At 42.8% G+C, this 24117-nt stretch overlaps 1 protein-coding gene and 1 long non-coding RNA gene across 7 annotated transcripts; one reads left to right on the top strand and one right to left on the bottom strand.

Annotated features, from left to right (window-relative positions):
* Positions 1–1052: 1052 nt before the first annotated feature.
* On the top strand, positions 1053–22841 carry ATG4C (autophagy related 4C cysteine peptidase). Of its 6 annotated transcripts, none has more exons than XM_052666360.1 (11): positions 1058–1206; positions 4019–4149; positions 4647–4730; positions 5382–5615; positions 8705–9032; positions 10972–11060; positions 12458–12594; positions 15286–15364; positions 16026–16102; positions 20076–20195; positions 22605–22841. In XM_052666360.1, exons 2-11 carry the CDS (start codon positions 4074–4076, stop codon positions 22773–22775), a joined length of 1395 nt encoding a protein of 464 aa, XP_052522320.1. In that variant the 5' UTR covers positions 1058–1206; positions 4019–4073; the 3' UTR covers positions 22776–22841. The 6 variants fall into 6 exon arrangements, with proteins under 6 accessions (XP_052522325.1, XP_052522320.1, XP_052522324.1 ...); XM_052666364.1 differs by having other exon boundaries at positions 1060–1206; positions 10990–11060; XM_052666361.1 differs by having other exon boundaries at positions 1196–1307.
* LOC128072516 (uncharacterized) lies at positions 1383–6232 on the bottom strand. Its single transcript, XR_008202313.1, has 3 exons — positions 5934–6232; positions 2920–3159; positions 1383–1657 (listed from the first exon to the last, which is right to left on the bottom strand). It is a non-coding gene; the product is annotated as an uncharacterized LOC128072516 (long non-coding RNA).
* Positions 22842–24117: the final 1276 nt, after the last annotated feature.

The raw sequence follows: 24117 nt of genomic DNA, 5'->3' as shown, positions 1-24117 counted from the left end.
CACTGCTGGAGCTTGAAGGATTCCCCCAAAGGACTGGGATGGCTGATTTATGGGTGTGCAGCGGTGAGCTGAAGGGCAGTAGGGAGCGGAGTGCTGAGCTCCTACATCCCGGCCCCAATCCAACGCTTACATCCTTGAAACAAGGTTTGTCTTCTGCTCTGCACGTTAATACCCAAGATCTTACGTGCTTATGGACCCGATCCGTGCGGCAGTACATTAAAAAAAAAAAAAGCAGCCAACATTAAAACCAGTTGTTGGCGCTTCTAAAGGTCACCTTTAGATCAGTACTATAACGTGCTGCTATAAAAAATGCGTAAGTGCAGCCCGATGGCCTCTAGCCTCCAGAAGGCAGTCAGATCACGACATGGGAAAAAAACAAAAAGCACGTTTTCCTCACCATCTCGAAGATGTGCCGCTGTCCCTGCAGCGCCGAGTGCAGGAACAGCCTTACTCGAGGGCAGCAGGGATACGAAATGGGATATGAAATTTAAGCTGCATCCTGCAGTTTTTTGTTGGTGTTTCTTTTGGTGTTTTCGGTTGTTGGTTTGTTTTTTTGGGGGGGGGGAGGAGGAAGGCAGGGCGGCATTGGCTCCCCACACATCCAGTGGTTATTTTTAAGCTGAGAACTGATGAAGAACCGCCTTCATGAAACGCTACAACCAACCGCTTAGCAGGTTGCTCCTCTCAGTAAGCTGAGAGGCATGATTCCTCCCTACGTACTCTCAGAACATCAACTTTAAAAAGCGATTTGAAGTGTTAACAGCGTTAGCGTGCACTGAAGTTTCAGCTGGGGTTTTAAATCCCATCAGCCCCCACAGAACGTGAGGTTTTTGGAGCCCCGTCGCGGTGGCGCAGCTACAGCTGGTGCGCGCGAGGGCGACGAGGCGCCGTGAGGGGACGACAGGCGCCGCGCCCTGCGCCCGCCTTCCCGCGGGCTCGCCCGCAGCCCAGCCCTCCTCCCGCCGGACCACAGCTCCCGGCATGCCCCGCGCGGGAGCGCCGCCGGCCTGGCCGCCCGCCGCCGCAGCGCCCTCTGGGAGCTGTAGTCCCTCGCGCGCCCCTAGCGGCTAAGCACCTGCGGGCCGCTCCTCGGCCGGCCGCGCCACGGGGCTCACCGCGCGGTAAGCGGCGGGCCACATCCTGCCCGTCAGCCGGAGCAGAGACTCAGCAGAGAGCCGCTGTACAGGCCGCCGCCCCGCCCCCAAGGTACGGCGGCCGCGAAGGGCCGCGGCGCTGCGGCGGCGCGAGCGGGGAAGCGTCGAGCACCCGCGAGGCGCCGGCGGGGGGAGAAAGGCGAGCGCGGGCAGGTGAGGGGGGCGAAGCGGAGCGGAACGGCGGCGGCGGCCGCGCGTATTCTCGGGCAGAGTCGGGGGCAGCGGCGAGCGCGGGGCGGGCCGGGGCCGCGCGGTGCCGATGCTCGGGCCGGCTGGGAACGGCCCCGCCGTGAGTGCGGCGCGGGGAGGTCCGAGCGGGTGTCATGAAGTGGCGCGCGGTGTGACGGAGCGCGGCTACGCGCCGTTCTGCTTCGCGCGTCCTTTAGGAAATGTCGGCCGGCCGCGGGCCTGCAGCTGGAAGGTCCCGTGCGGCCTCCCGGCCTTCCCTCAGGCGTTTACGCGTGGGTCGCGCTCGCTGTCGTTGTACAAATTCCGTTTCTGTACTGAGGAAAAAAAAAAAAATTAAGGGCGGTCGTCATTCTTTAATTAATAAACGGTGTAGTCGCATTGAGAGGCTACTCAGCCTTCAGCGCAGCTGCTGGGCTGCTCGTACGTACGGGGAAAATCCCAGTGAACAGCCACTGAGCTGCCTGCAGCCCAGCACGGAATCACAGAATGGCCAGGGTTGGAAGATTCTGAATCTCCAGCCCCGCACCACACACAGGGCCACCAATCTACCCATCTAATACTAGACCAGGCTGCCCAGGGCCCCATCCAACCTGGCCTCAAACACCTCCAGGGATGGACAGGGCATACACAGCCTCTGGGCAGCTGTTCCAGCACCTCACCACTCTCTCTGTAAAGAATTTCCCCCTGCACGCAGCAGGGAGCAGCAGCCCATGAGGACAGAATTCACCCCGAGAGCCATCGCTGTCATCCAGCGTCCCACATAACTTCTGTGTGAGACAGCTCCAGTATAAACCAGCAGCTGTAGGTTTGTAATGGGTTGCACTGTGCCCAGTGGGCTCAGATCTATATTCACAGCCACCTTCTCTCATTAATCTCTGGGGAACTGAAGCTCTTGTGATAATGGGAGGGCTGTATTTTTCAACAGAACAGATTTGGCTGTTAGCATTTTTCTTTGGAATCCTTTTCACATGTTTAGCATCACACCGTAAGGGCTGGAAGAAGGATGTGCACAGATGACAGCGCATTGTCTTTAAAGGAAAATGAGCTTTTTCTCATTTCATCATTTTTCCTTCAGCCCTTTTAGGAACAGTAGAGCTTGTTCCATTCCCAATTTTAGCCAGGGAAGCTTTTACAGTTACTAGCTTTTGTGGCAACCACTGGTCTCTACATAAATGGCCATCTCTGATCACATGAGCACTGACCAGAGGAAGCACACCTCACCTCCTGCATACATTACTCTCACCAGTTTGGCCAGCAAGTCAGTGCTGCTCATCTGTGCAGCCTTTTCTTCCCTAAACAAAAAAAGTGGGAGTGGGAGAGGTGACAAATCAAGTCCCAACCTTTAACTGTCTTTCTCTTCTTTCCCCTACAAAAAAAACAGCTTAATTCATAGCTAATCAAACTTGGGTTTTGCCAACTGTTACTTCTCAAGAGCAGAAAGCCATCAGTGTTCCCACATGTTTGTGTGCTTCTTGTTGGGTCAAAAAATTCTTGATGAATTTTTATAAAATAATAGAATAACAAACAACATGTTAGAAAAGGCCTGGGCAATAAATAGTTGTGTTCCATGCCCTACCTGCAGTGCTCTGAACAGTGCTTTCACTTCTTCGGGCTCTGAAGACACTGACTCCCCAACATCTTTACCCTCTCTTCACCGAGATACCAGCAGTAGGACTCATGCCATCAGCAATTAAATTTCATTTATTGAAAACACTCTCACAGTGGAAAGAAGTAATAATGCTTGTGTCTTCATCTGCTTTTGATCCCAGTTCGATGGAGAACAACACAGGGAAAGGTAGATGCAGCTCAAGATTCTCTGTTTAAAATAAGGAGGGTATGTATAACATCAATAAATTACACTCAGCAATTTAGAGCTAGTAAATACACACATCCTTTCACACAATTTAAGCACTTTTCTACAAGAATGATCTGCACAGCAGTGCCTTTCACCCCCATTTTACCTCTTTCACTTTTGTAATACAGTTAAACTGCTGCAAAAAAAAAAACAACTCCACAATTCAATCAGAAGAGAGCCTGTTTGCACCGCAGGTGGTATTTAGAAGGGATGTAAACTACACATGGATTTGATGGCAGTATTCTGCTCATCTTCTGGCAAGTAAATTCTGTTCAGAATTATGTCATTGCACACATTGTTGGTAACTATTTTCTGCCATGTGCACCCACAGCAAAACATGTTCTGTGTCTGTCAGTTCCTCCCACATACACACACTGTGGCTTAGGAAAGTCTTGATTAGAAATCTAAAGCTAATGCAGTTTCTCATGCCAAGGCATGCTTGTTGATGCTCTGAATCTGACAGCAGAGATACTTCCTGTATTCTTCTCAATGGAAAAGAATAGTGTCTGTTCTGTTCAGTGAAATACAGCTCTTCATTGCACTGCAAACTGGAACGAGCATACACACACACTAGCACAGTTTACATGCCCTGGATCAGTTTGTTGTGCAATAGAGAGTTGTTGGAGAACATTATATTTTATTTAGCTTTGTATGGTAATTTTACTAGTGTGTGTTTGGAATTAAGTGTTATTATTATTTATTCATGGAACATGTGATTGCCTCTCAGCAACCTTATTACTGTTTCTGGTCACGTGCAGGCAGTGATACTGCACCCTGCGTTCTCTGTGCCGTGGATACATTTATATTTTTGTTTTTACAGTAGCAGAATTTAATGTCTTGCAAGACAGCGATGGCTTTTCCTCTAGAATTTGAATATGGAGGCCACAGGGACAGATGAAGTGGAAAAGATCAAATCAAAGTTTATGTCAGCATGGAACAACATGAAATACAGTAAGTGAAATGGTGTTTGGCCAAATCCCATCCCCACTGGATGGAAGGAGTTTTCTCCAAGCAACCTAATGTTGTGATGAAGCATGGTTAGTTAATACCACAGGAAAATTGATGGTCTTGCACTTCCACTGATCATATGTAGAACCTATTGTATGTTATTGTAGGGGATGGAAACCCCACCAAATCAAACCACACAATAATGAACTCCCAGTCAAAACAAAGCAACTTGAACTCAGCTTTAGCACCTCTGTATCTCAACAGTTTCTGCACAGTAGCACAGTTGCATTAGCATTCAAGTGTCCATGTATGGATAACCATTAAGCTTGAGACAGAACACTCACCTCTGTTTTGTAATATTACCCATTTTTGTGCATTTACTCTATACTCCTCTTTTGGGGCTTACCTTCGGCTTAATCAAATGCTACTGGCAATGTCTTATGGAAGTAATTCACTCACAATTCACTCACAGATTTGCATTTGTTCTGCATTTATTTCAGGTTGGGTATTGAAAACAAAAACTTACTTCAGTAGAAACTCTCCAGTCTTTCTGCTGGGAAAATGTTACCACTTCAAATCTGATGGTATGTAGACATCACATAACACACTTCAGTCTCACTTGGCAAGATCTCTGTATATATTTTCAATCCTCTCTGAGGATTCTTCTTTCATGATCACTGAATTCAAAATGTGAATGCGAAAAGCTTGGAAACTTTATATTCAAAATATGTTGAACACCACCACTAATGCAACCCATCCTAACCTGCTTCATCTGCATTTTGCTGTGAAGCCTTGTTCTTTCTGTACATAGCAGCCCTCCAGATCACACTTCATTTACCTATCAAACTGGCATTTTCTAAAAAAAAAAAAATCATAGTGACAATTCTCATATGAGGAGTGACACCAAAACCTTCATTATCATTTTCCAGAATGCAGTTTTCAAAGTTTTTTTTTCCTTAGTGTCTCTATTAGACTACTTACATTTAAGTGAATTGAGCAGTTGTTTCCTTGCAGAAGCAATTTCACTGACACTTGTTGGCTCTTATTCTTTTTTTTCAGCCAGCACACTTCTCATGTATTTGCTGTGCAATTTTCCCTCCTTGTATTTGAAGCAACTGTTGCTTTTTCCAACTTTTGCCCTATCTTTCTAGTTACATTGCTGTATATTGTATTTTCATTGCAGTAACAGAAGCCCCGTTACCACCTTACAACTTAAACTGTGCTTTGCTTTACAGAATCTGGTGAACTCTCTACAGAGGGATCCAACTTTGATAAAATCAACACAGAGATTTCAGGAAACGTTGAGGAGTTTCGTAAAGATTTCATCTCTAGGATATGGCTGACCTACCGAGAGGAATTTCCTCAGATAAAGGGGTCTGCACTCACAACAGACTGTGGCTGGGGCTGCACGCTCAGAACTGGTCAGATGTTGCTGGCTCAAGGTCTTATGCTTCATTTTCTTGGTAGAGGTAAGTTACAAGCAAGGAGCTCTGTATTTGGTGTGATTAAGCACAGGCATTTTGGTGGGAGCACAGAAGTCTCCATACAGCCAGAATTTGAAGTTCCAGCTAGTTTTGGTTCTGGACTTCTTTTCCTTGATACTAGAATTTGTTATGTTGTGGCAGAGCATTGCTCTAGCTGATCTGCTCTTCCATTTCTGAAAAGGAGAGTAGCAGGGTGTAGCAATTGAAGAAAGCAATACAGTGGGAAAGGTGTTACAACAAAGGTGTGTTGATGGGAAGACTGGCATGATAGAGAAGTGCTAATAAGGGAAGAAGATTACTCACTTGTATCAGAAGATGCTAGGCTTGCAGGAAGAGGCTTCACCTAGGAGAGATCTCCAACCAGAGATTCTTCCCCAGTGACAGTCAGTCCTTAAATGAGGTCTAAATGAGGAGCCAGGTTCCACCCCTCCAGCCACACAGCTGAATTGCCCTCACCTGTGCTCCCAGGACTGACTTTCCCCAGGTGCTCAATCAGTGCTTCAGGCTGTGACACAACAGTTCCCATACACAGGGTTTGTCAAAGAAAGACGTTGGAAACTGGAAGTGAAATACAAGCAAAAATTGTGATCCCATACCTGTGTATTGCTACTAGCCATGTAAATGTCCAATTCTCTTGAATCTTCCTCGTTTCTTGAACTGGAGATGTGGAAATGAGTTCCACAGCCCATAGCTGTGGGCTATAGCAAAAGTGATGTTCTTTTATCAGTTTTTAAGTTGTACATTATTCAATTTCTTCTAGTATTAATATATTGAGTTAATAGAAGGATTTTAATCTAACTTCCATAGATCATTCTTTGTGTTGAAATTTTCACTAGCTCATTTCCTCCCTTTCCCCATGTACTTCTCTTTTTTTTCTCCCCTCCTCGTCTATCTCAGAATACTCTTTCAATCACAGCTGTTTGAAAGAACTAGCTTTAGGAGACTTGGAACACTTTCTGCTTTCAAAGGCTGAGCATGCATTCCAGCCCCATTCTTCTAAGCTGAGCCTTGTCCTGCCCAGGGCTATTTCTGGATCTCTCAGTTACCCACCTCGTCTTTTCATCCTCTTTTCCTCAATCCCTTTCATAATCTACCAGACTGCCCCTTTCAAAGAACTGTTCCTGTCCTCTCACACCACTGTTTGTTGCCAAAATGATCCAAAAGAAGGGCCTGAAGCCATCGAGGCGCATTAGTTAGGATACAACTTATTGTTGACTAGGCTATTTGGTAGTCCTCAGGAATATTTTAGTAGCAGATAGTTCTGAAAGCCTGTGTTGATCATGCTTTGTACTTACTATGCAAATATGATGTAAGCTGTGAGCACAGTCCCAAGCCAGCTGCATCACAGAGTTGTCTTTCTTGGTAGTGACATCACTGAAATGTCAGCTTGCCTTACAGAGTGTCCTTTTGCTGAAGATATTTTAAGTCATAAAACATACATTAACATTATTCCTTTCAACTGGTTGAAAATATTTGAAAATCTTGTACTGAGAAATACAAATCCCTTAAATATAACTTTTTTTCTATACATACATTTAAAAAAATGCAAACCAAAACGTGAGTGGGGCTGGGAGTATGGGTTGTGACGGCTCATTCCGAAATAGCTCAAAATAAAAAAGCCCCAGGTTTATGCTTTTCAAGTCAATGGTTACAAAAAATTCTTTGCACTGTCCCCAGAGAGTCTCTGTTTAGAAAATGATAAGGCGATTGCAGAGTGCCGTATTTCTGGGGCAGTCCAAATATGTACAAAAGTGGAAGTGGTCTGGAACAGGCCATGTATGGTCTTGCAATATTTGTGACCATATGGAGCCCTAAGTTGGATTTTGGAATTAAAATGCAATTGTCTCTGTGCTTCCTTTTTGTTTCTTAGACTTTTACATGGATACGTCAGCAAGAATTAAAAGGAGGGCTGCAGTTCTTGAAAAGATTTGAAAGGATTCCTCTTGCTGCTGTAATGGCAGCCTTGCTGAAATGTGTCTTGTTGGGCAAAAGCGTCTCGCAGAATGAATCACAGAATGGCCAGGGTTGGAAGGGACCCCAAGGATGATGAATCTCCAACCCCCCCCACAGGCAGGGCCACCAACCTCCCCATTTCACAGCAGCCCAGGCTGCCCAGGGCCCCATCCAACCTGGCCTTGAACACCTCCAGGGATGGACGGGGCATCACAGCCTCTCTGGCAGCCTCATCCATAGCGTTTGTTCCCTCCTGCCCACCGCCTTCTGGGGCGCTCACTGAAGATTTCAGAGTAGTTTTTGATGTAACAGTAAGGTCACTGTTGTAGAGATTTCCTCACATCCTCTGTGTTGCAAATAGTTGTTCAGACTTGTGGGAGAGACTTTTAGTCATCTGACAAGGGAAGCATTACTGCTCTCTAGTTGTGCTGAACCACCATGATGTTATTAATAGGAACGAGACAGGAAAGATGCATTGTTAGAGAAACCTCTTACTAGAAATGCACACTGCAGATGCTGTGCTCAACATTTAAATGTGTTTGCCTTGTAGTCCAGGTAAAGCTGGGAATTGACACATTCATTAACTAAAGAAATGCGGTGTATTTTTCTGCCAGTCTGCTTTGATGCTGCACCAAGAAGCAGCATTCGTTTTTACATGAGAATTTCCCCAGTCTTGCCTGTTTTTTTAATGTCCGACAAACCATTATAATAAAAATCAGGATTTGAAACTTCTTCTTTGATGTGAATGAAACTGTTCAGATGGTATTTGGTAGCTAATTTCTGTATTTAAAATAGGTGAGACTGTTCTGTGCCTTGTAATCAGGTCAGTCTTTTATATGTTAGCTAAGTGGGATCACACAGTCTGACCTGTGATCTCAGCATAAATTGCTTGCCAACACTTCTGATAGCTGTATTTCTTTCCTCCCATCTTCTAGCAGAAGATAAAAGCAAATCTTGTTGCATTTCAGTTCTTTGTTTACATTTTAGCACTGCTGGCATCTTATTGTATGAAGTACACATTGTTGGTCTGGAGAACCTGTGGGGAGAAAGGAGGGTGCTCTGCTGATTATACCAAGAGGTGAACAGTAAGCCTAACGTGCATCTTCAAATTCCCCCTGCAGCCTGGGTCTGGCCAGATGCCTTGGACATTGAAAATTCAGATTCTGAATCCTGGACAGCCCACACAGTTAAGAAGCTGACAGCATCGTTGGAAGCATCGCTTACAGCAGAAAGAGAGCCCAAGATCCTGTCAAACCATCAGGAGAGAATAAGGAGAAACTGTGGCGATGGTGAAATGAGAAATGAAGTTTATCACAGAAAAATAATTTCTTGGTTTGGCGACTCTCCGTTGGCAGCTTTTGGCTTACATCAGCTAATAGAATATGGAAAGAAGTCTGGGAAAATTGCTGGAGATTGGTACGGGCCTGCACTTGTTGCACACATTTTAAGGTAAAAGTCTGGTTATTCTTTGTTGTTACAGTGCTGTGCACGTTATGGGAGAAGCATTTTTGAGCACCGTGAGATTACTTCGGCTTAATTGAACATCTCACTGATCATTACTGGCTTCACAAAATGTCCGTATCAGCAGCAATTGGAGAGCTTTTTTCAGAGGCAGGAGTGCAAATAGCAGCAGGTGCAGGAAGTAAACTCAGCACCACTGTTTGGTCTTAATTCACAACAAGCCTACGTTCCTGTTTTCCTGTCCATTGGGCAGTAGGAGTCCCAAGGTCTCTCCCAAACCCAGGCTTTTAAGTAGAGCTTCATTTTAAGTAGAGCTTCATTGAGTGAAATGTTCTAAAAACTAACCACTCTTTCAACCTTGGAACATGCATAACATTATAGATTTTTTTTTTATACTGTAACCTGGGGGCTGTAATGTACTGATAGTGTAATGAAATGTCAGAGCTAAAATTGATGTTTTCAGCATTTCTTTGCACATATCAAATTCTTGTGAAACTGTAAATGTATGGGACTATTAATATTATAATTATATCACAGTAAAAGTAAAGGGTCTGTGACATTCAGTGTGGCTTAAAAAAAAAGTGGAAAGTCAAATTTCTCCGTGCTGTGGTGCCTTTCTGTACCATTTCTTTGAATATTACAGATTTTTTTTTATAATCTACGTTTATGTTATTAGATACCAGTTCACCTATAAACTACATCACTAATAAGGCATTGCAGCAGAAGAAGTCCAAGTCTGTGTGTTTCTCCATATGTCGATGAACAGTTTTGCTATTCAGTATAGAAGCAGACTCACCTCAGGTGAAACCTGCCCAGAAATGCTCTGGTGTGTGTGTGTGGGTTCATGCAAATACATGCAGTGATGTGACAGGTTAGCATTACTTACGTGTTTTCTTATGTGTTTTGAATTTTTTTCTTGGTAATAGAAACTGTCAGAATTCCTTTTGCCTGCTTTAAATTGCAGTTTCCTATTTCCCTAGTATGTGGGGAAAAAACATCTGTTCCAACATCCGTGTAACAAACTCAGCAGTGGTCTGAAGCAGCACCCAGGATTCCTTTCCCAGATCTCACTTCTCTTCTGGCAGTGCTTACAGTGCACAGCACTCCCATCACTTGAGAACGACTGTATTAAACAGTTCTTCAGGATATACTGTGGAATAAAGGGACAGTGAGCATTTAATGCAAGCGTGTATTGGAAGCCAGAGGCCAATCTTGTATTTTGAAGAGTTTAGTTCCTTTACAAATGTTGTCCTTGAATAATAATCATGCTTCAGACTACTGACAAATATTTGCTTCTTAGTTTCTAGCTGCGTTACTCTTATCCCTCTGAGGGCAGCCTAATGCTGCAGTGATCTTTTAGAAAGTTTTGGCAAAACCCTGTAGCTTTTTATGAGCTGGCTTTTATTTCAGGAGGGAAGGGGTGCCGATGTGTGGCTACTTGTATGAACTGAGGTCAGCTAAGGAGATCTATCAAGTTGTAAATAATCTCTTTGTCAGCAAATTTAGCCTTTATTATGCCAGTGCACATGACAGAAAAATGTTCTAAATGGAAAGGTGTTGGTTATTTGAATATGAATTTCACTGTAAGGTAATGTTGGGGTGTTTTTGTGGGCTGTGTGTGTGTGATTTTCATTTTTTCCTCTAAGTAGAGAGGCAGTGCTGTCTCTGCTTGGAAAAAGCATTGCCTGGTACACTAGATCTGGGTTGCACTTGTATTTTTTGTGTGTTTTTGTTTGCTTTTTTTTTGTTTTGCTTTTTTGATTTCTGTTCTTAAAAATCTCCCTGCATCTGTATTGACCAGAAATAGAAGGCATCTTGAATTAAAAAAGAAAAAGCACCAACAGTCTTAAAAAACCCCGACGTGTTCCTAAAAATCAAACAATATGTGTTTATTGAATGTTATTTTTATTATAACCTGAGATGATAGTTTTGTGTTTGTACTTAGAAAAGCTGTTGAAGAAGCAAGAGACCCTGAGCTGCAGGGAGTAACAGTCTATGTTGCTCAGGATTGTACAGGTAAATGCTGTGACTGTAGATTCTTGCTAACATTGTAGATGCTCTTTATGCCTTTCATAAGCTCTCGACAATAAAGCCCTAAAGGAAGAAAAAAAATCAACAATGGAGCCATATAAATGAGATTATGTAGACAAAGGAGTTCTTGATACGGGCAGATGTTTGCTCTTTTGAGACTCAGACATCACAACTTGAAAGCCTCAAACATTGCTTGTGTGGTTTCTTACTAAGACAGTGAAATTCAGAATCCAGGAAGTCTGTCTGCCTGCAATTGCTTTGTATTTGGGGAGCCTGAGCACTTCTCTTGTTAATCCTTTTTGTATTCTGCTTCAGTGTTGTTTGAATAGCAGGCCACTAACAGCTTCCGAATCTACTTTCAAGATAAAATTATCTCATTTCAATTAGAGTAGCTTTGCTATTTACATTTTCTTTTCTTTTGCATCAAGGGTTTCTTTTTTAGCCATTTTCCTAGTGGGAAAACAAATGCTGAACCAGTACCTCAGAATAGGAAGAAGACCTTTTTGCTTTGAGTTCAGAGATGCGAGGAGGATAGAGAGCCAGTCAGGGGTGCAGGTAGCCTTCCTCGTGCTGCAGCACGGCTCTTGGAGTCAGCAACAACAGGCAGAGCAGCTCAGGGCTCTGAATGGCCAGGGGCAGAAAATGATGACAAAAACAACCCAAAACACGATGAAATGTTACAGTAATGCATGTAGTCTTTCGAATGTAGGTTTTAGTGGCTGTGTTTAGCGGCCAGAAATGCTCCGTATGTCACGGCTGATGCTGGTAAGATGGAGAACAACAGCCTTCCCTGATGGGAAATCAATCACACCAGTTTTAAACAGAAACTGGTTCATCGTATGCCCTTACCTGACCTAAAATGACAGTGGAGACTTCTGTTTGTTTCTCATTTCTTTGCCCTGTGATGATTTTCCTGTCCCTCTTAATTTGGAGGGAATAAGCAGTAACTACATGAAGTATTTTCACTCATTTTCAGCGCCCGCTTTGTATTAACTTCTGGCAGTGAACATAAATATTTATTAAAATCAATTATTGATTATTATTATTACCAACACGTTTATGATTCTGCTAGTGTAGTGTTTCAAGTTTTAAATTACCTTTCTCCTTTAAATTACCTTTCACCTAAGCTCTTCCTTCTGCATTTTCCTGGCAGCGTCTCTTACTTCAGCAGCAGTTGATTGCTACAAAATATTGCTGAAAACAGGGAAGGATAACATTGTCAGGAAGGATTACAATGTCAGGAGTTGCTCAGGAGCTGTGTTTCAGGACAGTGATATTTTCAAAGGGCTGCAGTTACACTTTGTCAGCCCCAGTGATGTCATTCTGTAGGTGTGCCTGAAAAGCTGTGTCTTACATACCAATGTTTTTGTGTCTCCTTTCAGTCTACAGTTCAGATGTTATTGACAGACAGTGTTCTTTTATGGATTCTGGAGAAACAGACACAAAAGCTGTAATTATATTAGTTCCAGTGAGACTCGGTGGAGAAAGAACAAACATGGACTACTTAGAGTTTGTAAAGGTATGAAATGAGAGTTCAATCATTTTTCAAATCGGAGCACTAGGAGACTTCACGATGGCAATCTTCTACCTATTAAATGTGTGGTGGTGATTTTACAGTTGAAGGTTGTAAAGTTTGACTTTACAGATTTTAAATTTCCCTATTACAAGATGAGACGTAATTGCAGAGCACTTGATGTCCCTTGGTAAAGCAGTGAAAACTGTTCTACTCCTGAAGCAGCTATCTGAAAAGACATTAACGCAGTGGCACAAATTATAAATGATAATTTAGTTACATATGCTGCCAAAGTTGTGCTATGATAAGTATCAGCCAGCATTTTAAAATACAGACATAGCAAATACCATATTCTGTTTCTTGTTTCCTTAAATGCCAAATGCCTTGAGGTTGTTTCCTGTCCTTCCCTTTTCATTTTCTCCACCTTGAGAGAGGGGATAGAATTTGTTGACATTAGACATTACTTCAACTACTGCTTCACTGTCTGGCCAGTGGGATGAATCCTTCTGAGTGCAGTGATGCAAAAGTAGCAATTGTTTACCACAAATTGAAATGAACTGGAAGAAAAGTGAATCTTAAGGAGAAAGCAGAGAGGAGAAGAAAGTCTCTGTCAACCTGTTTCTTTTTTTTAGTGGAGGCTCCACTTACAGTGTTAACACTTGAAGATGGATGGTAATACAATGGGCAGTCCCCACTGAGCACAAGGATACTCATCTTAGTGAGGAGATTCTTCTCTTTGCCCTTCTGCTTTATCTTTCTCCATGATGCAGTAGGAAATGCTGTCTTCTAAGTATTAGAACAAGAATTAAAGTTGCACACTCTCGAATCATTTACAAAACGTGAGAGTTGGCCTTTTCTGCTGCATCATCTGTGTGTTCTGACTCACATTTCTACAACATTTCAGGAAGTCGTGGCACAGAGGTGAAAAGAAGCCTTTCATTTCAGTGATGATCTACCAAACAGCTTTTCTTTCCCGATTCCTTTTCTTTCCAAGCGGTTTGGGAAAAGTTTTAGTTCATTTGTGCTTAATTCTGACACAGTTAAGCTGAACATGTGATGTACAACAACCTCACTTTACTTCCAGCATCAAGTGCAAAAGTGCCTTTGGATCAGTCATGTCCAGGAAAATGCATGGGCCTTTCCTTTGTAAGCTAACAAACAGTTGCTTTTGCAACTTCCATAAGGTTTTCTCAGCTAAAGGAAAGTGACTCCAACTCTTTTATGTTGGCTTTTATGATTGATGGGTGTCTGTAGCCAGTGCTACCCTGCAGAGGCTTTCTCAGTTTAGCTATCGAAAGCGCTTTTTTGCCAGAATGAAATATGTTTGCTTGGCACTGACTTTCCAAGCACATTTAGGTTTGCTTAGCAGCACCACCTCACTGAGGAGAGGTCTGTGCTGCCTCACCAGGAGCGGCGCTGCCTCTCACAGTTGCTGATAATGGGGACTGTGATAAGAGGGCTTTCAATTGGGTCTATCAGTCACCCCAGTCTCTCTCTTGGCTGCTCGCTGAACAGTGACTGAATTTCTTGGGGTCTGGATTAAAGTTAAAAATGCAGATTTTAGAATGTAGTACCAGAGGTAATTTTTACAAAGGGTTTTATATTTATGGATGAAAATTGATAAATATTTCATAATTCAGTTTCACAAGAAAATGTCCATAGATTAAACAGTTATTCATTACTCTAAATAGCTTTGCTCTCCTCCTGTTTCACTGGCAGAGGATGTGTCGTTGTCAGCTGATGCAGCCTTTCCTTCTCCTCTGCCTAAACCTACTGTAACGTGAAGTATCAGGGAACATTTTCTCAAAAAGCCTTCTCATTTATATTTTGAATGAGCATTTTCTCTCAGGCTGGATAAACTACATTGAAGCTGACTTTGTTAGTGTCTCAAGTTAGGCATGCAACAATTTTTGTCATGTTCCGTTACTTTATCATTGTCTGAGTAAGGAAAAATTTATCTCAACAAGAAGCCTTGGCCTTAATAGAACAGGAAATATCAATCACTTTGTTGAGAGAAATTCTCCCAGCTTGGACAATGATAATGTAATGGTTATAATTTTAATGGGTGATATCCTAGAGGAGAGGATATGGGTATGATTGCCAGCTAATGGAGATTTCCTTTTAGCTCAGATGGTTCTCTTCTGGATTGCTGTCCCACTTCAGGCCAGCATCCAAGCAGTGAACCCAAGGTTTGTGCAGTGCCACCAGAAAGCCACCATGATTAACTGATTTTTAAAGGCTGCTCACTCTTCAGAGTATTTAATGGTCTTGGGCTTTGATTGTGTTAGAACAGTTGGGCTCCATTTCCAAAGCACGCAGTGTTGGCAAAATGCAGCTCCTGCTGGAGCTGATGGGGAGCAAATGGAGAGCTGTGTTCAGCCAAGACTGGATGCACACAGTCCCCCAATGAGCCCCACAGAGAAACAGAACCTTGTGAGAGGACCTCCACGCCGACTTATTTTGCTTTGTAGGTACTTATCTTAATAACCCAGGTTGGATTGGGAACTCTCAGGAGATGTGCAGGATGACATGGCCAGGAGAGTAATTCCTAATGTCAAGTACCTGGGGAGTTTGGGGGTGAAGAAGAGAAAAAATAGTGATCTGCCTAAAAGCAGTACAGGAAGATAAAAGATTTTGATTCCATTTGCTCCTTTTTCTGTTTAGCACTGTCCTAATTATTTAATGTTCTGCTTGTAGGGTATTTTAAGCCTTGAGTATTGTGTTGGTATTATTGGTGGCAAACCCAAGCAGTCGTATTACTTTGCTGGATTTCAAGGTTAGTACTTTAATATGTTATGACTCTTCAGTATTTTTCTTGAAGAGTTAGGAAGTTAATGTAGGGCCAGTGGGAAATAGCATGATTAAAATAGCAAAACGAGTACCTTATTAATTCATCATATCTACCAAAGTCCATTCATTTGTCATTCGCCTCATATAGTAATTGGATCCTGTAAAATGTACATTTAATTTCCCTTGTTGCATAAACAAGGCATAATTTATCTGTTTCACCAAACTTCAGGAGCTTTGCCATTCCTATCTGGCAGTTCTTATTTACGTATTTACTTTTGGCTCGTTTAAGTGCTGGTAGCTGATGCTCAGATGACAAGCAATATATTCTTCCTGTCAGGATGAAGCAGCGCAATACATTTTTCATATGCAAACTCCAGAATATAATTGTATGTTTGTAAAAGTAATTTTATCACCAAAAATTAAATGACAGTCTCATCACTTTATAAAAATTCTGCTTATACAAGCATGTTTGATTATGCAAAAGTTAATCTGTCCTGCAAAAACCTATGCTTCAGTCAATGAATATCAGCCTGGCAAGCAGTTACTTGCTGGTGTTTTTTTCTGCTGTTCTGCATAGAAATTGGATTGTAAGCAGTGTAATAATAAGGTGTTTTTTGAATTACTTGTCTTCTGTTTTGTCCTTGCAGATGACAGTTTGATTTACATGGATCCTCATTACTGCCAATCTTTTGTAGATGTCAGCATAAAGGATTTCCCTCTTGAGGTACTATGGATATAGACCTGGCACTGTTTTCTTCCCATATGAATCAAACACTAATTATTTAGAGATGTTCTAGCTAGCTGCATCTTTATGGTTTTACAGTTACGAGTTATTTATCAAAGTTCTGCCCTTCTTTATAGGCCTATAATCAACAGAAATGACCAGAGGTTAAAAACGCCATATGAGGTTTTAATTTTTACATCGTTAACTTACATCTTTTTATTTTTAAGGATTGGAAAAACTCAAAACTAGATGCCTGCTTACTTACGTATTTTTTCTGTTGGAGAAAAGGACCAGCATTTGGAGATCTCAAACCCGATGAACTTGGATAGACACTGGGTTCATTCATTTTTGGTTGTGTTTTCATAATTTTATTGTGTTGGAAATTCAAGCTGCAAAGTGCCCATAGTCAGTTTGGAAACAGAGTTTCTTCTTTAATGAGTTTTATAATCAAGCTGTCTGAAGGTGTTGGTACTGGGATTGCTCTTTCTTTCCCTCCCAGCCCTTTTTAGGCCGTGACTTTCTTGGTGCCAGTAGGTGCAATGTGTCTGTGCCTGGGTGTTACAAACCATGTTCTTTATTTTACAGTACTGTTTTCCCTTTTCTTTAACTTCTTTCCAAATAACTTGCATTGAAAATAGATAGAGCTTCAAGGAGGTTATTAAAGGACTCCATTTACAAGCACCATGGGAAAACATTATCAGCTGCAGAAGTTCAATAGCCACAGTACTCACAGTGAAAGCACTCAGTGCCATCTGTACAAACTCTCCTTGATCTTGGTCTGTCCGACTTCCTCGTGAGCTCCCAGGCTCCTCAAAGCAGCTCCTGTCAATCTGCAAATGCATGTTGGGTGCATGCACTGCTTAGGACAGCATCCAGGCTTCTGGAACAGAGCTGGTTATTAGTGCTAATTCCTCACACCACTGTGTTCTGCACTGAAGCACTCCTAAAGTGGAAATGCAGCTTCAGAAAAAACCAGCTGCATTTAAATAAGGAAAAAAGGTGCATACGTATGCCTGTCACCCCCTGAAATACTCTCACTTCACATTGGATTCTTGAAGGTTTGCAGTAAAGGCCTGCAAAAGTGGAAGTTTGTCTTAAGTAGCTCTTGAACTCACAGCTCAAAAACAGAATAGGTGTTCTTAAATTGGCTTGGTACACTGAGAATGCAAGTCAGATGGTGTATAATGAAGTTATATGGCTTCTGGTTTATATAGCAGCTAGGAGTTAACTTCAGCTGAGAGGAGTCAAGTGAATGAGTGTCAGTGTTCTAATTACTATCATGAAAAGAAATACCTGCTAACATACCAGTTCCAAGGAGGTAATATTTGGAAATTGATCACAATACCTTAATCACAACAGCATTAAAAAGTATGAAGTATTTAGGGAAAGAGATCACATGTATCAAAGGGCTAATGTTAAATCCTAGGGCTGACGTAAAGCAAACCTATTTTTCAGTATGAGTGCTTAGCAAGATGCTGAAAGTGGCATGGCCTGCCCCGTGGAATTCTAGGGACCTCTGGAAGGTTACAGGGTTCTGAATGCAGGAAGAGAACATGTTTGCTATTTTAGTGTCAGCCAAATGTATCGGAAAATATCTCTAAGAATGATCCAAGTTTCTGCCTGGGATATCTTTGGATTTTCCCTGTCGAGGTATTTGAAGGGAGAGATGCTGAGTCCTGGCTCTCCACCTATTTTGCTGCTGCTCTGTGGCAGCAGCCAGCGATTATAACCAAGATCTTTGCCCCTTAATGCTAATAACTGCTGTAAAACACAGCGCCTTCTCTGAAGATTTTACACTTTAATTGGGTAAGGCAGACAAAAGGTGGGGAGAGCGCAGGGATGTGGAGCTGAAGTGACTTCCTTAAGGTCGCTCTGCAGCTCAGCAGCCAGCCTACAAAGCATACACATCTTTTTGTCTTCTGTTCCCGTGACTAATTCTGCACATTATGCTGCAGGCTGGCATGAATATGAATTTCCAAATAATAAGAAGGTTTTCAAATGTATTTTGAAGGCACGCAGGCTGCCAGCTTGGCTTGATCGCGCTGTAATGCTTTTCTGCAGACGGAAAATATATTGCAATTTAATGCTTAGTGCATTTAATAGCATTATATCTTTGTCCAGAAATGTCAAAAGTAAACAGAAATTGCTTTCTTAGTGTGGATAGTTGCTTGTTAGATTTATCTGTAGGGAGTATTTTCAAAATTGACAAATTGTCCAGAATAAGTTGGAAATCAATCCACTCTGTATTGGCTTCCAGAATCCATTTGTTTGGAGGAGTGGAAAAAAAATGCCTACCCACTTCTCTTTGTTGTGTGGTGATTTGTGTAGCATTAAGAATACTGCCCTGAACAGTGCAGCACAACTGCAGGCAGAATGTTGGTGGTGAAATGTGAGATCTAAGGCAGAATAAATACGTGAAGCCTTTATGGATTTGGTGACTCAGGAAGGAAGATTCGGAAGATTCAGCCTTCAATTTCTGCTTTTGAAACCTGAATTGGGGGGAAAAAAAAGAAAAAAAAAAAGAGTCCAGGATGAATATTAATTCTAATCTTTGCTTAGATTGGGTTTTTTTGTTTTTTTGGGTTTTTTTTTAGCAGAGGTTGAATAGAAACAGCTCTCAGGTTTGTAAAAGCAACTAAGCAGCAGCACCCACCCCTGTGTAACACGCTGTCAGATGCTCTCACACCAGGTAACCGGTGCTGCTGTCTGCTGTAGATTGACTTTGCCTAGCAAAAAAAAAATATTAAAACTGCAAGATGGGTTTCTAGCCTAGGGACTGCTTGACGTTGTCTGTCAGGGGTTGCTGTTGCTGCAGTCGAATTGCATTGTAGCAGCTGTGACTCTGTGCAGAGGAGCCGTGCTGGTGCTGCTAACGGAGCCCCGGCGTTGCGGTGTCAGCCCCGCGCTGCCCAGCGCCGTGCCACAGCAGCTCGTATTGAACCGTGCAAGGACACAGAGCACAATATGCCCTGGGGGATGCTGATCCCCGTCAGAAGTTGTGACCAAACCTGCGTTTAGGTCGGGCGGTCGCTGTGTTGCAGCGCCGTGCGGACGCGGTGCTGTTAGCTGCAGTGCCGAGCTGTGCCCGCCCTGTCGGCGCGGGAGCCGGGGCTGCTGCTCCGCTGCCGGCGTGAATCCACAGCCTAACTTGTGCTTTACCAAAAGCACAGCTCCTGTGATCGGTGAGCACACAGCGCCGTCAGGGTAAATGGCAGATGGGTGTCTGTTCTCTCAGATACTGCCAAAGAAAGAAGAGTGGCGAGGGTGCTTTGGGCTTGTTTGTTTTATCTTCTCTGCCACGGCTGCTGATAGCATCAGCTCCCAGGGCTGTCACATCATCATCTGTCATGGAAAGAGATTTTGCATTAAGAAAAAATATGTATTTATAAAGCAGAGCGTGCTTTTCTTTGGTTGTTTGGGTTTTTTTTTTCCTACTTGTGGATTACTGTAATACAGGTTTTTGTGTGTGTGTGTGGTTTTGGTTTTTCTTAACCCATTTCATTTACCAAAGGAAAATAGAAGAGGTTGGATTATGCCATTATGTCGCTTTTATAGAGGCTGGGGGAGGGAAGGGGCAATGGGCGGTGGTAGTAAAGCAGTAATTGTGAGATAGTGCACAAGCTGTTACTGATTCAATTTGCAGAAAAACATTCACCTCCTCTGCCTTGGGAACGTTCATAAAGCACTGCTCAGGCTGCGATGGATGTCAAACTGCCACGGTACCACCAGCAACTTTGGCGAATGCAGCATCACTGCAAGGGGCTTTGCACACATAAAGCCTGTGGAGAGGGGCAGAATTACTGGCATGTTGGGGGGCAAGAAATAACTTTAAGGATTTGCTGGGTTTTAACACATAGATACAGGGGATTGTATGTTAAGGCTGTTCATTAAGGCAGAAAAAGTGAACGTTTGGGTCTGTGCTATCCTGAACCTTAACAATCTATCTGATGGTTTTTAATCTTGCACGTTGCAGTCATTCCACTGTCCTTCTCCCAAAAAGATGTCATTCAAAAAAATGGATCCGAGCTGTACAATAGGATTTTACTGTAGAACTGTGCAGGACTTTGAGAAGGCTTCTGAGGAAATAACAAAGGTGGGTGTCGGAGCTGCAGCCCTCAGCCCAACTGCGCGTGTGCTGCGTGCGGGTAAGGCAGAGAACCAGCTCGGCCGTACCAAGCAGGAATCAGTCTTTTCTCGGTATTTACTGCTGCTTTCACAATCGGAGAGATCTAGATTGGTTTTCATTCCATCTGTTTTCACCGGTACGTGAAGCTGGGGGTGATGGGCGTCGGTGCTGCCGGGCGGCGCCGCGAGGTGGCGCTATTGAAGTGAGAATATGGCCGAGCTGCCCCGCGCCCCGCGGCGCCTTCCGAAAGGCACCGAAATCCCTCGGGAGGCATTTTTTTTAAATGGAAGTGTTTGATCGGGTCAAAATTGTGTGTTATTTCTTGTTAGCCTAAGTGCTGTTTCTGATTGCATTGAAATGTAAAGCGGCGCCTTTGTAATTCGGTGACAATGTTTTGAAGTCAGGTATCACCCAGTAAATGTGTCTGCTCGCGTCCTTCCACTTGGACAGCACAGGTGGAGGTTTACTTAGGTCCAAAGGTAATCGACCTTTTTTTGTCTTGATTATTCCAGCGTATGAATGCTTGACTAATCTGTTGTATTAACGGCGGTAGCAAATAACAGTGTTCTGTGATGTAAAAAAAGGATTCCAGAGCAGCAGAACTGTTCATGATATTAATGTTCTAACCATAGCAGTTACCACATCCACACAAAGAATGAATGTTCGTGCAGCTTTCTGATTGCCTTGTTAGGTGGCATTAGCATTACAGTTAAAACAGCATTTTAAACTTCATATTCGGAAGATTTTAATGATGTTGAAGTTGTTTCTTTTGATTCTTACTCAGAGAGGTAAAAAATTTCATTACAAAATCACTTGCATTGGAAGTTCTGCTTTTCTTTCTCCTCTTTTCCTTTTGAGTTCGGGATGAAGCACTTTTGTTTCCCTGCACATAAGCTGTGAAAACAGTCATGGCTCACAGCTGAGACTTAAATCTATGCAAGCTGTTTTCCTCATACTTTGGATATCCCTCTAATGTTAATGACATTATTTTGCATCTGTATTTCAGACACAGCAGTTTGGTAATACAGGAAAGTTGAGATACAAATGCCATCTGAAAAACATTCGGTGGTCTTTCAGTCCTTCACATGCTTTGTTTTTTCCTGCTCTTCTGCATTTCCTCTTGCAATTTGAGCACTGTAACTCCCAAACTGTTGGCACAGTGCACTCAGTTTGCTGTGTGCAGCCGAGGTTAACAAACTCAGATTCTTGCTGCATTTGTGGCTAATAAGAGATGGGAGAAAAGGTCTTGCTTATATTGCCTGAGGATAAACCTTATGTGCCATGTACTTGGGGACAGAGAAATAAAGGCACTGAAATCAGGGGCCCAAATTGGTGAAAGTGGTGAAAATCCATTCAAGTTGCCCTTTGTTTCTGTACTTGCCAGTTACTTAGCTGCTGTAGTTTAGTTTGGAATTAAATAGCTGGTAGATTGAGGGACAAGAAAATGCATCCAGACTTGAACAGTGAAATAGCAAAAATATTGATGGTTATCAAAGCACTGTAGAAATCCCATCACAGTGGCATTTGAAGAACTTGCAAGTAAAATAGACCTATCCACTGCCATTCCCCTGTTAGAGAATTATTGCAGCAGTTACAGCTCTGGGTCCCACACGTGCTTCCTTTGTACCACATAAGGCATGCCTGCAAAACAGAGCAGGAGCCATTTTTCTTGAGTTTGGCCTCTGCCTTTGCCAAAGGCAGATTCAGCTGCAGTAAGAATGTCCTACAGCTGGGTTCCTTGTTTTTCCGTATTATAAACCAACCCCAGCTTCAGATCTCCAGAACGGCTGGTGTGAAGTGCTGTTAGAAATGAGAACTTTGCCAGATGTACTCTTTGGTGCCTTTTCAAAGTCATGAAATACATACTTTGGCACGGTTTTCTGTTATAAAATAAATAAAACCCGAATATCTGACTTTACTTGTGGGCTCCTATCTGGCTGTGTGGTCTCATAAGACTTACAAATGCTTTGTTTCCTGACCGACTTTTTTCCTATCTTCTGCAAATACTCATCTGTTACTCTTCCTTTGCTTTTGCTTGTTACTCAGCGTATGCTTTTGCCACATCTCCTTGCCCTTTCCCCAGCTTTCACCTTAGAACAGCCAGTGGCCGTTATAATAAATAGAATGAAGTGGGAAGTTTTGAATGACAGTAAAGAGGAAGGAATCAGAGTGGCTTTTTCACTATCACAAGAAGAAGAAATGGAGTTTAAAAGGAGGAGGGGATGTTTAGCCTGTGCAATGCGTGGTTCTAGTATGATAATTAAGATAATAAGAGATACGTTGTCCATTTCACAGCCATAATCAGATTAATGTAACTACTCACCGTATTTCTTCATTTCCGCTGTGACATCTTATATCTGGTGTTTTGCATTGTAGATGCTGAAATCTTCATCCAAGGAAAAATACCCCTTGTTTACTTTTGTGAAGGGTCATTCCAGAGACTATGACTTTGCTTCCAGTCCACTCCATGAAGAAAATGACCTTTTCTCTGAGGATGAAAAGAAAAGATTAAAGAGATTTAGTACTGAGGAGTTTGTCTTGCTGTAAGGACATTTCCCACCAGGTGATTGGCATCTGTCCAGGAGAACACTTGCCTTCAGAAAAAAAATAAAATACAATGTGTCCTCCTCCTCCAACAAGGCAAGCCGTGCTGAAATTGGTCTATTTTCATAAAGAGGATAATGTTTTATATGTTAATAGTCTTCAAAATGTCATTTCCAAATGTACTAATTGCTGTGGTTCACCACTAGCTGGATGATGTGCGGGTTGCCTGGCGCTGGTGCGCAGGGGTGGCGCTGCTTACAGCCAGCTCTGCTGACGTGTGCCTGGCTCCTGGTGTCACCTCCTAAAGAGCTGCTCCCAGCCCTGCCCTGCAGCCCTCGCGTTCTTCCGTCTGGGACAGGTCCTGAGCAGAGCTCAGCGCTTTGGTTTTCTATCACAGGCACCCAGCCCTGGGTTTTGGGACCGTGGTGCTGCATGTGCTGAGGGCAGAGCTCTGAGCTGGGTCACGTTAAGCCCAAGTAGCAGTTAGTGCAGTACTTGTGAGTTACCTTTCGTACACCGCGCTGCTCAGATGGGAGTTTGATACAGCAGTCGTAATTGTCAGTTGCAATACTGGTATAATTATATAGGCTCAATTGTGAGTTAAGATACTATTTAGCAGTATGATTTTATAATGGCTTCTCATTAAGCTTGCTTTGGAACCTTAATATGAGGAGTGAAGATAAAGTATTACCTTGCCCCACAATTTTTAAAGGTTATACTATTAAATTAACTGCAACCAATCAAAGCAGCTGAGGACAATTACTAGAAGAGTGGTGTTTGTTTCCTGATCCAGCTATTGCAGTGCTGAGGCTCCTTCCCTACTGGTGCAGCTTCTAGATCGAAGCAAACAGGGCAGTGGGTGTTTAAATTTCCAGGTGTGATTATTTTTTTATATGTTGTTACTGTACAAATGATGACTTGATAGCGTGTGTTCTCAAACTGCAAACAAGTGTACATAAACAGGTTCATGTTTTAACGACGTAAATGCAATATTTAAAACGTGTATTAACGCTGCTTAGAAAATAAAAAGGTGTGAGACAGAAATGCGTGCGCCTTCCTCATTTGTATTAGAGCCTCTAAGAGTGAATATAATCCTGCATCTAAAAAAATACTGTAAGGTGTGAATACTGTGTTTATTTGCAATAAAGACAAATTTTATTGTTGCGTTGTAAACCAAATGTTAACCCATGCTAAGTGCCATTCAGGCACAGAAGGCACAAATGTTGTCTCTCCAAATAAGCAGCGCATGTATTCATTAAAGCACCTTTTTGCCTTTTATGAGAAAGAAATGACGAATAGTTGGGCTTCAGGCAGAGCCAGCTCGGGTGTGTGCACGTGTCAGGGC

The sequence above is a fragment of the Tympanuchus pallidicinctus genome, unplaced genomic scaffold (genome assembly GCF_026119805.1).
Source record: "Tympanuchus pallidicinctus isolate F22 unplaced genomic scaffold, pur_lepc_1.0 scaffold7, whole genome shotgun sequence".
Taxonomy (NCBI): Eukaryota; Metazoa; Chordata; class Aves; order Galliformes; family Phasianidae; genus Tympanuchus; species Tympanuchus pallidicinctus.
Note: the sequence above shows the minus strand (reverse complement) of the source record. Positions and strands in the feature narration are given on the sequence as shown.

Bases quoted from the DNA above. Each gene is read 5' to 3' on its own strand.
- ATG4C (XM_052666360.1), top strand. From the start codon at position 4,074: ATGGAGGCCACAGGGACAGATGAAGTGGAAAAGATCAAATCAAAGTTT. The intron at 12,595-15,285 runs GTATGAAATGAG...TTCTGCTTGTAG, and splicing joins ACTACTTAGAGTTTGTAAAG to GGTATTTTAAGCCTTGAGTA. The intron at 20,196-22,604 runs GTGGGTGTCGGA...TTTGCATTGTAG, and splicing joins CTTCTGAGGAAATAACAAAG to ATGCTGAAATCTTCATCCAA.